Source organism: Varanus komodoensis, unplaced genomic scaffold (genome assembly GCF_004798865.1).
Source record: "Varanus komodoensis strain SLA01 unplaced genomic scaffold, ASM479886v1 scaffold21, whole genome shotgun sequence".
Classification (NCBI taxonomy): domain Eukaryota; kingdom Metazoa; phylum Chordata; class Lepidosauria; order Squamata; family Varanidae; genus Varanus; species Varanus komodoensis.
This window is the reverse complement of record NW_025335589.1, coordinates 10931615-10944859: the sequence shown is the minus strand read 5'-3', so window position 1 is coordinate 10944859 and position 13245 is coordinate 10931615. Positions and strand designations below refer to the sequence as shown.

The 13245-nt window shown below is 42.9% G+C and overlaps 1 protein-coding gene across 1 annotated transcript in view; it reads left to right on the top strand.

Moving 5' to 3' along the window:
* The first annotated feature begins 2142 nt into the window (after positions 1 to 2142).
* The window catches only part of PDGFC (platelet derived growth factor C), a 114562-nt gene continuing 103459 nt past the window's right edge, over positions 2143 to 13245 (top strand). Inside the window, exon 1 of the mRNA XM_044430924.1 lies at positions 2143 to 2599. Within this exon, the coding sequence (XP_044286859.1) occupies positions 2482 to 2599 (118 nt within the window). The 5' untranslated portion in view covers positions 2143 to 2481. The remainder of the gene's footprint in view (positions 2600 to 13245) is intronic.

Here is a 13245-nt window from a genome sequence, read left to right as displayed (position 1 = left end):
TGGTTCCACCCAAAACTATATGATTGTGAATAAGGGTTGTGGTTTGAGCCCTATAGAAGTGATGCGTAAACTACAGTCTACGGGAACTCAATATCCAGCTCTTGAATCTTATCTGGCTTCATTTTCTGCTTGTCCTGTTCCTTGACAGGAATCTACCCTTCTTGACTGGTCTTACTGACCGAACTAAACACTGTAGTCACCAGCCAGTGACCCTGAGAAGGGGAATTCTGCCAGTTGTCAGCACGTCATTGTGAGAGGGAGCACTGATGGCCAACAGAGGGGTTGGACTGAACTTTACATGATACATGATGACCCTAGATCTGTTGGGTTGGTAAACCAACATTAAGCCAGACTTTCCCATGATGGACATAACTGGTTTTGTCTTCACCTTCCCTGGCATATGAAAGAAAATGAAGAGTATTGATAGAAGGGCACACAGGTATGAGCCTCCTTTCCAGAGTGTTAAAACATGACAAAGCTGGTATCAAGGACTGGCATGATAAGGCATCTACCAAGGGCTTACATATCAGCAAGTGTCCACTAACCAGAGCTTCCTAAAATTGCTCCTCTGCTTCTTCTTTTCATCCTGATTATGTAAACTTGCTGCTTGTTCAATGGCTGTCTGGCTGTCAAGCAAGCAAGGGGTAGCTATGGCAAGAAAGAGGATGAGGCTGGTGACAAAGACATGAGAAAGGAAGCTTACTGAAGGAGAGGTCCACTGAAAGCCTGGGGCCAACTCTGACTCACAGGGTCCCCCAATTTCTCCAGGAACTGCAAGGTCATTGCAACCCCTCATCTCTAGAAAACACTGTGCCTTTGGAAGCCTTATTCTCTTCTTCCCCCACGAGAGGACCTGGTGGGGTCACTGGAGAGAAGGAAAAGCACTCTGCATATTCTCAGCGCAGTCAAGGAGGCCTCGTCCAAAAGTCCTCGTCCAAGGAGTCCTCGTCCAAACTCTCCCTACTGCTCCCGGGTTGCTTCTGCAGCACCTGCTGTTGCACGGCCAGTTGGCAACGAAGCGAGAAAGAGGGCGTGCAAACGGGCAGCCGGCGGCTCGCCTGAACTTTGCACGACTTCCAGGGGCTGGTGATGTCTCCGCCGCCGCCTGTTGCTTAGCAGGAGCGAACGTCACCCTGCGCTGCGGCCGGGCACGCCTGACCAGCCATTCCGGGGCTGCCTGCGCCCTCCTGCCGAAGCGGCAGCCCCTCCTGTCGCCTCGCGGAGCACGGCGGTGGGTGGGGGGCTCCTCGCACCACCTTTCCCGCCAGACCTGAGGGCGGAGGCCGGGCGGTGTCGGGGGAGAGCAGGTTCGGGCTGCCGACTCGAGCGGAGACTCTCGGGAGAGTTGAAAGCGAGAGAGAAGGGGCGAGGAACTGGGCTGTGATAAGACCATAGAAGGCTGTGCGAGGAGGAGAGTGGAAGCGAGAAGGGAGGGCGCGCAAGAATTTGGGGTGGAGCAGATAATACATGGGGGGTGGAGAGAGCGAAAGAGACGCCGAGGTGGGCAGAGGCTTGAAGGTGAGGGCTTTGCTTTTCGGGGACTCTCGCGTTAATGTGGTTGTGTCCCCCCGCCTCCTTTCTCCAAGCAAAACTTCTGTGGCGTAAAACTGAAACCAGGTGCTGTTGGGCAGCGCAGCGCAGCTGCTGTTTGGGAGAGGCGAGCAGGAGTCTGGAGTTCTCTCTTTCTCTCTCTCTTTCTCTCTCTCTCGCTGGCTCTTTTTTATTTCTTTCTCTCCTGACTTGCCCAAGGACTCGCTCGCTGCTCACTGCTGTTTTTCCTTTCCGCCCATTCCCAGTCTCGTCTGAAGGCGAGGCGAAGGAAGAGGGGGAAAACCTGCTCTACAGAAGCGCGTGGAGCTCTATCCAGGGGGTGAAAGCGGCTGTCTGGCTGGGCAGCTTAGCAGCAGGAGAGCGAGCCCGAGAGAAAGGTGGCGTGTCTGTCTTCCCTCCCAAAGGGGGCTCTCTTTGCCCACCCCTTGGCCTCGGTTAGTCGGGAAGGCTCTCGTCGAAGCTGACAGGTGTTCCTGGAAGGCAGCGGCTACTTCTTGCGCACCCCCTTTTAGTCCTCCTCCAGCACCCCCCCGCGCGCACAAAAGCCCAAAAAAAAGAAAAGGAAAAAAAAGCCCTTTGCCAGGATTACTACGTCTCCGGGAAGCTGAATCCGCGCGTCCGGATCATGCTTTGAACCTTATGCGAGACCGAGAGAGAACCCCCGGCGGAGAAAGAAAGGCTGCAGAGGGCGAACAGAAAGTTTTGAATGGGATTATGTGGACACTACTGCCCTGCTCTTCCCTGGTGCCCGAGCAGGCTCCGTGTCGTTGGTGCTGCGGCGGCTGCTTTCTCCTCGGCGGTGCAGCCTTCGCGGGCTGGTGGAGGTGGTGAGAAGGGGGAGGACTGCTCGGGAAAGGCTTGATCTCTCTGCCAGTGCTGGGCGTCTGTTGTGCGTGTGCGTGAGAGGGAGCTTCAACCCCAGCCTACCAAATGCTCCTCTACGGGTTCTTCTTGCTGACATCTGCCCTGGTCGGCCAGAGACAGGGAGCCCACGCCGAATCAAACTTGAGCAGCAAGTTGCAGTTCTCCAGCGCCAAGGAGCAGAACGGTAAGGCGTTCCTCGCAGTCAGTGTGTGTGTGGATGTGTTTTGTTGTGTCTCGACGAGACCTGAAAATGTTTGTAGCTGCGGCAACAACACGCGCGCGGGGGAAGGAGGAGTCGCTGATCCAGGCAGGCTTTGCAGTCCCGGCTGCAGTTGCAAAGGCTCGGGGGCTGGGCTGTCTTGGAGCTGCTGCTGGGTGACAACTTTTTTTTTAAGGGCGACTGTGTTTCCGCGCTGGAAAACAAGAACCCCCCCCCCTCCGATTGCGTTGAGGGAGCGGTAAAGATCTCGTCCGAAACTCGCCCTCTGGGAGGGAAAGCACATCTTCCCCTTCGCCGGATCGAGCCTGGAAAGATTGAAGCCGACATGAATGAGACTGGGCAGGTCTGACTTCAGGGGGTGTTTTTGTCGCTCCAGGAAACTTGTCAGCCTCGTTAACTGAAGCAGGATAGGTTAAAGGGCACCAATTAAGAAGCCAAAAGATAGGGACCCCATATTAACTCTTTCTCCCCCCCCCCCACCGCTGTATTTGTGTATGAAAGAGAGTTCTGATACGGCTGTTTAAGTGACTGGTTTTTGCTTCCCCTCTTTTGTCTCTGGGTTAGTGCACAATGAACTTTTATTTTCTACCTGTAGGTAGCTGTTCTACCAGCTAATCTGCATAGGAAGTAAGAATAACTTTTAAGCTTTCAAGTGCACCTGAATGTTTAGAAAACTCTCCAATGCAAGTTCCCCAGGGCTGGGTTTGAACAGACTTGGAGAAAGACTCCTTTCATTCAGAGGGCAACTTCAGGGTGTGCAATTTGCTTAGCCTCTGAACTCCATATGATTTACATTATTCAGATTTTTAAGGCCTTCTCCCCCCATCCCTTGATCTTCTGTTATGAAGCCATTGAAAGGAATACTTTGCAAACAGAAATGTTATATGCTACATGAAACCACACCATGAATGGAGGCTGGCTAAACTTAGGCCATTAAACACCCTGTTTTCCATTGGTGTATGGGGAAAATGTTTTAGTAGTTTCCTTGTTAGCCTTAAAGATGTGATTTCATCTGGACACAAACTAGCCAAGCAGGCACAAATAAGATTGTGGGGGGAGGGGGGATCTTAAACTTGCAGTTGGAAAAAATGAATGCAGCATTGAATAATTTGTGTTTTAAACAAACCACTCCAAATCCCTGTGTTTTCTGAAAAGTTATATATATATATATAGTAGCAGAGTGTGCATTATGCTGTTCAGTTTAGCAAGAGAATCGTTTGTGGCTAATGTTATGACATATGGCACCTGCAGACTGCCAGAGTTTTTGATCAAAGAACATCCCAGGGATCAGTCTCCAAACAGAGAGACTGCAGAGTGGAAGAGGAAAGTGATCAAAAGAGTGGGAAACCCAGCTCTGTATCCACAGGAAACTGATTAACCTTTGTCCCTGAGCACAGAAAGGCATCTACTTTGCATGAGAGTGGAGATCCTCTCTGGAATGGAGCCTTCAGGGCAGGGCTGGGAGTCCATGGCCCTCCAAGTATTGTTGGACACAACTCTCATAATCTCTGACTGCGGGCCATGCATCTTGAGGGCCACATATGTTGCTTTGGAGGTTGACGGATGGCTATGTTAGCCTATACACTGAAAATGCATTTGTGCTGCTGCCCTGCAGCTCTCCTAGTTGGTCTGTATCTACACTCTAACTGGCCTGGCACCAGATTCTTTTTGGGAAGACAGGATCAAAGTGGTTCATATACTCTGTGAACTGCACAGTCAATGTAATCATATGGGTTATAGTTGAAGAAGCCTGTATTATCCTTGCTTTCTCATTTCAGACCAAATAGGAGGGCCTGTGTATTGATTTAATTTGTAACCTGCCATTCTACCAAGAGAAGCTATTTACATAGTATTTCCATACAAAGATTTCTCTCACATGAAAGAAGTAGAATGTACCATAGGCTTATTCTGCAAGCAGACATATTTAATTTGGCAATGTGCCAATCACTTTTAGAATGACTGCATTCTGCATAGTAGATGAAGTAGCATTTTATTGGTAATTGCTTTTCATTTTGTATACCTAGAGTTATTCAGTATCCAAGATCTGTTTGTTTGTTTTTATAATGGACCATTGGGATAGTGATGTCACACAATCTTCACTCAACCTGAAATAAATAAATGGTTCCAAAAAACAGTCTCCACCACCTTGTGTAATTATGCTGTCTCTAAATCTGTTTGTATGTCTTCATTAGAGGGTAATTTGATTTACAGTTTCTATGCTTGTTACTGTGCTTCTGAGTAAAAGAGAGTAAAACCACCTCATAACGTTCTTAACACTTCCCAGTTATTTATGGGATTTCATTAATGCTGCTTGTAGTTGTTGTAGCTTCACAGTTAGAGTAGGTTTTGCACTATAAATGAAACTTAAACATTTTGTGACTATTGGATAGGAGCAGGTTAAAACTGTTTTAAAAGTTGCTATCAACACTTGCTCTTATGCTTTTAATGTAACACAATTGTGTAAACTGTCGTAACAATGCAATACACAGCATCACTATCTGATTTGTTTTTGTGATGTTTTTGGTATCTCTTAAGCAGCTCGTATGTGGTGTGGTGGTTAGAATGGGGACCTGGGAGACCTGGGCTGCAGTCACCCTCAGCCATCAAGCTCACTGGGTGACTTGGGCCCAGCCAGTCACTCTCAGCCACCTCACAGGGTTGCTGTGGTGGGAGATAAAATGGAGCTATGTAAGCGCCTTGCGTTCCCCACAAAAGGTAAAAAGGCAGAATATAAATGGGATATAATAATAAACATGTTTATTTGCGAGTATGATCATCCGAATTCAAAATAAGTATGTATAGTATTCCAGCCTCACAGTCTGTTTCTTTCCATGGGATTAAGTTCTAGATATCCATTGAACACAGAAACCTATCTTACACCAGACTATTTGCCCATTCAGCCAAGGCTTGTCTACTCTGGCAACACCTCTCTAGGCTTGTGCCAGGTTCCTGGAGATGCCAAAAACGGAACCTGGGAACTTCTTCATGCAGGGCATGTTCTCCTCTACTGAGTTGTGGTTTCTTTCCATCAGTTACAATGTCCATCTATTAGAAAACACTCTGAAGTGTTTAAAGTGGTTCACATACATTATCTTATTGACCATATAAAAATCCTATAGAGAAGGTCAGTACTGATACTGCAGGTGGTGAGAGGCCTGCATGTTTCAGGCTCCCTTGTAATTCATGGGATTGACAGAAATGTGAAATAGGGCCTTCCTGATTGATAGCACAGTTTCTTAGCCACAGTCCCACTACAGTTCCCAGCGTCTTTAATTAAAATGGGCACTTGAACTATCGTTCAAGATATGCAGCTTCTAGTTAAACTCTCTGCTTTTCAAATGTAAATAAAATTAATGCACAGTACCTTTGTATGTCTGCCAGGATTTTACAATCAGCGACAAGGTCTGTCCTCTAGGCCGTCTAGAAGATGTATTAGACTAATAGATACCAGGGACAGGGCCTTTTTGGTCATGGCTCCCAAACCTATGGAGCTGTCTCTTCTGGGATGTGTGAGTGGCATCATCATTTTGAAATAGTGATTCCTTGTTGGTGTTGTAACTGCTACTGTTCAGTTTTTAGAGAGCCTAATGTTATTTGAACTGGATGATTATTATGCTTTATCAAATGTTGTACACTGCCCTGAAATGAAAATTGTATGGGATATATAATTCAAACAATAATCAAACAATGCAATCAGTGCTATACATGTTGACTCAGAAGGACAAATGGAGTATATTCTAAGGTAAGTGTGTATAAGATTGCAATCTTAATTGTTAGTGTAATATGACATTTTTGCCTTGCATTACACACCAGGAATAGCAATTTTCATAGCAACTTAAAAGACTTTTTTCATATAATTAGAAGTGTATGAGAAGTAGGCATTTTGCCACTGGCTGCCAGGAATTTATACTGAAAGGCGTGGTAAGTCTAGCATATCTTTCCTGAAAAGCAATTTAAAATCTTATTTAAGCCTTCTAGTGCAAAATGAGTTGTCATTTTAACATAATGCCAATTCAAGGACCTTTGTTTATAAAAGGATTCTTGTTTTTTTATTTATCTTCTAGGTGTAACAGTTGTCTTGTCCTCATGGAAGCTCATAAATGCCTGGCTCCAAACAATATTTATGTTAAGTGTTACTTGTCATAAATGTTGGTATGAATGTTTTGAATCTTTCTTTCAGTCTAAAATATTAAAGTACTAGCAGGGACTCCTGTAACTTTGAAATTCAAGTTTAAAATAGCTGAAGCAAACTGTTTCACAAGTGTCTGGAAATGATGATTTGCTTGAACAGGTCATTAAGTCATAAATCACTGTGCTATTTCCATTGTTGCTGTCAAGAACCGTTTTCTCCAGTCTGGTGCTCTGTGTATGTTCTAGACCATAACTCTCTGTATTCCTGACAATTAGTTCTGCTAGCTGTGGCTGATGGGAGTTGAAATACTAAACACTTGGAGTGCACTAAGTTAGAGAAGACATGTTTGAATGGTATGCATTGTGTCAGTCTAAAATCTTGCATGCTGTTAACTTGTTCAAAATCCAGTTGGAATCTTGCAATTTAAGCGACCATGTGTGTGGGGCTGAAGCCAAAATCATATTCCTGACATGGCAAAATGAGAGACGCAGGGTCAAGTAAAATATCTGTCAAAGAGTCTGTTCAAGATTAAACACTGCAAAAGTTATCAGGAAAACAGACAAAAGCAACCCAAAGCCTTTTATATGGAGAACAATAAAGATGTTGCAAGAAAGAGAGTTAATGTTTTGCTATTAGCAGTTGCTCATGATGTTTCCCATCCTCTGAGAATAGTCTAGCCTGGGTTAAAAACTAGTAAGTCCCATTGGTTTCAGTAGGACATAGTTGGGAAAGTTATTTACATATATAACTTTTTTCCTATTGAAAGTAGTGAGATTTGCAGGTGTGGTGTTTCAATTCGTTATGTCCTCTTTCATTAAGGGTCTCCCTGCAGAAGATGGATTAATGAAAAAGAACGGTAACTTTAGGAGTAGGTTCTGTTAGAAATGGGCATGTAGAAAACTGCCTTACCTAAGTTGCAACTTTGCCAGGACCATTGGCACTGACTGGCTGGCTGGGGCTCTCCAGGCTTTCTTTGCTAACTACCTAGAGATGCCCGGGACTGAGGCTGGTGCCTTCTGCATGCAAAGCAGGCTCTACCACTGAGCTACGGTTGTTATGCTTTCTCAGGATACTCTTCTGCTTCCCCATTTCAGTGAGAATGTAGCTCAGATATGTGCCAGGGGAGCCATTTCCCAGTGTGTCCCTGGCTTTATTCTGCTGGAGGACAGGCTACTGGTTGTTCAGTAAAGCTGGTCCCGAAATAGCATAACCAAAATACAGAAGCCAAGTGTGTGTAATTGGGGTTGCTTATTCTGGGAAGCGGAGTGTCCTCATAAGGTACCTCTGGAGAAGCAAAGGAGATGAGATTAGAGATTATACAGAAAATGAAAAATTATGGAAAGATTATAACTCTCAGTAATAAATGGGGGACTCAGAAACATTTTGCCAAAAAAGGAGAGAAAAAGGGAGAGGCTATGGGGCGAATGGTGCAGCTACACATTCTGACCCTTTCCTTCAGAGAAAGGCAGAGGAAGTGAGAAATTTCAGTAGGAGTTAGAGAAGGCAGAAAATGAGATTTAAAGAGGGGAGTAATTAACAATCCTTCCTCATGTCTGGGAAATGTATTACAGTGCAATTTTTCAAAGGAGTGCAAATAAGCAGCTATTGGCTTTACACAAACTTAGGCAGGCAAGAGCTCTTTCCATCTAGGTTAGAACTAGGGCAAATTCTGGCATGCTAAGGCAGTTACAAACTGGGAAGTTCAAAAGCTTGCAGTAAGGTGGTCCCAAAAGGGCAATTACCAAATGTAGAAGAGGAAAAATATTGTTGGATGCTTGTTTAACAAAAGAATGGAATGTGCTTACATAGTGGGTTTGTGATACAACTCTTTTCTTGTACATTTTTAATTTTAATACTTATTAGGGTTTCTCATAGCTGATTCAGTAGGGTGGCATACTGATACTTGTTTAAATTAGCACTGGATGAAGTTTGGATAGGTGTGTTCGCAGGAAGTTCCATGTTGACTGAATAGGTGGTAGATGGGTGGCCACTCTCTCATGCTAACAGACATCATTTTCCCAGGCAAAACAGAGAGCAGAATTGGCTTAAGAAAAGCTGATCTGTGAGGAGACACAGACATGGTGGTACAACTTTGCTCTTCTGACAACAGTACATTTCCAATAGCTTTTTTTCATACATCAATAATTCATTCTTGCTTATATAAAGCAGTCCATATCTACAATTTCCATTGTTGCTTTTATTATTCTCCTTACCTATTGCAAATAAAAATGATGGCCATAATATATCCCCTTACATTGGATTATAGCATCATGAAAAGAGTCCTTTACCAAGCCAGTGCTGCTTTGGAATTGTACTATCAAGTAATATTTGCACCATCTCTTTCACAAATCTCCTTGTCTTCCAACAGTAACTTAATCCTGAACTACCACTGGTTAAGAATCCTTACATGGATAAGTGCACATGCAAACTGTAAATCAGAGAATCCTTGTGGTTGCTAAGGCTGAACCAAAAGTTCTCACACAAGACCCACCCCCCCAACACACACACATGCACCCACCACATTTGACTATTCTTGTAGCCTATTTGTGCTATCGTGGCAGGCTGCTTATGTTGATATTTTCCCCTTCTCCTCCTTCTGGTCCTTCTTCTTCTGCCAGAAGATGTTTTGAATGAAAGCAGGAAGCATTGTCTGTATTCTGATATGACTACAGCAGATTTCATCTTGTAACTGAATTTCATCTGCTTCATTGTGTTACAGCGTCTTTCTTTCATGTGCATTGTTGTTTTCAGTGTTCTGCCTTTACTGAAACGTCATCAAAATGTATATTTTTTCTTTGTAACATGAGAATAAAATGGTGGCTTTCAAAAGAATTTAATCTACTTTAATTAGGATGAAATAGAAGTGTCAGTGGAAACAGCCTATGAATATAGGGAAAGAGAATGAATACCTCCCCCTGTCCCTCCCTCCTTCCCCCCTCCCTCCCCCTCTCTCTTTGATGACAAGTATTATACCTCCAAAGGGAGCGTAAGGTTTGTTGGGGACTGGTAACTGATTCTAAGTGTCAGTGCTGGAGGTCTGAGTTAAACCTCAGTGTAGAGAAGGATGAAAGAGCTGTATATACATTCTTTGTGCATCATGCCCATGCAAATTTCAGGAAACGTAATGTGATAAAAATGTGAGGAATGTGGCTGTTGAAAGCTGAATGTCAATTGAGAACATTTTAAGCACTGCAAAATCTATATCTTGCCAAAAAGCTCAGCAACTCATAGTGGGTGGCAAACTTCTTTCTGTGTTCATAAAGATAAGTAAATAGTACTTAGAAATATATCATGTAAAAAAGTAGAGTCATATTAAAAAAAGAGGAAGATATAATGTATATTTAACTTTATTATAGTTCATCAGCCCAGTTCATTATTTTGTTGCAAGATCTAAACATGGTTTTCAGGTAAGCTACCTTTCAATTGCCGGCATGAACTGTTTGGTAATGTAGTGATTTTCTGTAAGGCAGATGGTAAGCACTTTATTAATTTGGAGTTCCTATCAATATTAATGCAACTGTAGAGGAACCCCCTAGTGGATATTCAGGAACGAGTATGTGCCTTTCTAGTTCCATTCCACACAATGACGGAGTAACAAATAAATAAAAGTTTTCATTTACTCTGTTTTTCTAGAGAGGAAGTAGTACTTCTAGGAGCCCAGAAAGCTGCCTTGTACCAAGCCCAACCATGATTTCATCCAAATTTTTATTGCTATTGGCATTAGTCTTCCAAGGTTTCAGAAATGGGACTTTGCTAGCCTATATGAAGCTGCAAGGGATTGAATCCAGAACCTTCCACATTCAAAACATGGGCACTAACAATGAGCTGTAACTCTTCTAGTCTGCAGAATAAAAAGAGGTGGATTGAGTCCTACCCTAGTAATCCATTCCAGGACCAGAGGAATGTATGTGCCAAAGGTGATTTGTACAGCAGTACATAATATTATGCTGTTCATGTTGGCATGGAAGAAATGGTGTCATGATATTTGCACAGACTTCTTGCCAGCTAGAAGAATCAAAAAGTTCAGATTAAATTTAAGTGTTATCACCAATCATGTGTTCGTTATCACCATTACCATGTCATGTACCAATAGCAAGTATTCTGTCTGCAGTCGTGCTATTGCATTTTTGGATAGCAGAAAATTAAAGCAAATTACTGAAGGAAAGTATATTCCCATGTAATTATATTGTTGGCTAATCTATATATGGAATTGCAAATAATTGCTCTGCAGCCAGAATTGTTTGCCCATCAGTCAGTATTGGAATTTGAAATGAAATTCATATTGTTCTGGGTGGTTGAAACTACCTAAATATTGAATCATTGTAAACATTTTCAGATTCTGAGCAACTTAGCTAGCTATTAATCCAACTTCTGATATGCTCTCAAATTTAATAGTAATTGCTACATTACTATAAAATTCTACACAGTGTGACAGATGAAAACATACAAGAATCCTGATCAGGATTTTTTCAGATTGTTGGCTGGCTATCAAACCTGATCTTCCAGCTAGTGGCAAGGTCTAGTCCACTAGGACAGAACAAGAACATTTTATAGACTCATCAGTAACAATGTGGCCTGATGAACTTGATTAAGTACATTGATGCCTGCAGGACCTTTTTCATATTTATTCTGCAATTTATTTAATCATTTTTAATATTTCCCTTTCAATTTATAATATTCTTTCCTCCCCCTCAAACATTTTATATAAGTTCTGATATTAAACAATATTTACAGTTTTACTTCTAGTACAAAGTTTAAATTGTGGAGGATTTTGTTTAGTATAATGCCTGGTTTAATTTTTTGACTAAAATTTTTCATATTCTCTCCCTCTCTCTCTCTCTCTTTGTGTGCGTATGTTACCAAAATGTTTCAAGAAGGCAGCATGTGGTATCTTTAAACTTAAACTTATCTGAGAGTAAACACCATTGAATTCAGTGGAACATACTTCTGAATGCCTAGATTGAGTTGTAAAAATCTTTAACAAAGAATGATTTTAAGCCAGCTGAAAGGTAGCCCTTTGACTTTACAAATATAAGAACTGTTACCACTTAAACTACTACCCTGAAGTAGGAACCCCATTAAAGAGAGAGCTTTGGTTATAGACTGTATAAAAATGGATGAATTAATAAAAGAAAGGGAGATAAGTACCCAGACCCCTGCTTGATTTTTTTTTCTTATTCCCTTTATTCTTTATTTCTGTTTAAACCCACAGTTTAAAAACGCTTTCAGATTTAACATTTCTTATTGACTGCAAGGGCTGCAGACTGAAACAAAATCAATTCAGTTGCTGTGTCTATATTGCTTTTAAATTGGATTCATGGTTTATTTTGCATTCAAATTATGTGTGTGTGTTTACCATAAGCAATCCACAGAGCAGAAAATATCATAAGCAAATAAATAAAAATGAAATATACCAGTTCTCTGTTCCTGCAACCTTGCTTTTTATCTGGGTTTTAAGCTTTCTCCATTTGATTAGCATAGATAACTGAAGAAGTACTACCAGTGGGCAGCTTGGGGCCTCCAGATGACTCACCTTGCACTGGGGAAGCCTTGTCCCAGTGCAAGGTGAATTGTCTCCCAGCGCCAGTTGGGCACAACTGCCATCCCTGCTCTGCTCCCCTCAGTGCTACTTCGTTGTCCTGGGCTACTGGCACAACTGGGCATGGATGAGGGGGCAGGAGGTGACTCAGGACCCCTGCTGTGTGAGAACCCTATGCTGACTTGAAGCTCAGGGTGCCTACAAGGCCATCCTGGGCCTAAAGTGTCCAACATATATCAAGAATGGAGGGAGTGGAGAAGTTGAAATTTTCTTAGAGGAAATCGAAGGTTCTTGCAGGAAGGCACAGGTGGACAGTTTAGGACTACCCTATTCCTGTTGCCTGACTGTTGTTCCCCGACTAGCTATGGATGGTGGGTGTTTCAGTTCAAAACACTTCAGTTCAGTTTCAGTTCAAAACACTTGGAGAACACCAGGTTACTCCTACCTTAAAGGATAATATTGCTGCATCTGGGGAAAAACATTTTTGTTCCCTGGCTAGATTCAGTAGTTCTAAAGGTGCACTTCATTTAGATGCAGCTATGTGGACTCCTACTAAAATGGTTTTGCAAGAATGATTTTCAGGAATATTATGCATAGTATAAAATAATTCATAGGAATTTCTTTTCTTATCTCTGTGCCAAGGGACGATACCCTTTAATTTCTTGGCATACATAAAGGGATAGCTCTCTGGTGATTCATTGATCTTACACTGATACACTCTCACTGAAGTTGGAAGGGAGAAGTATGTATAAAGTTAGTGTATTGTTTCCTAAATTGGTGTGGGTTGCATTCAGTGGCTGGAATCCAGGGAAGTCTGGGATGTGTGCCTGACTGGAATGGTGGTGTTACCATTTTCCCCCCATTCCTGGCAGCTTGTCACGCCTAATGGAATGCTTCTCTGGAGGGTTCCCTGACCTTTGGGTGGCTTTAATGAGGGCC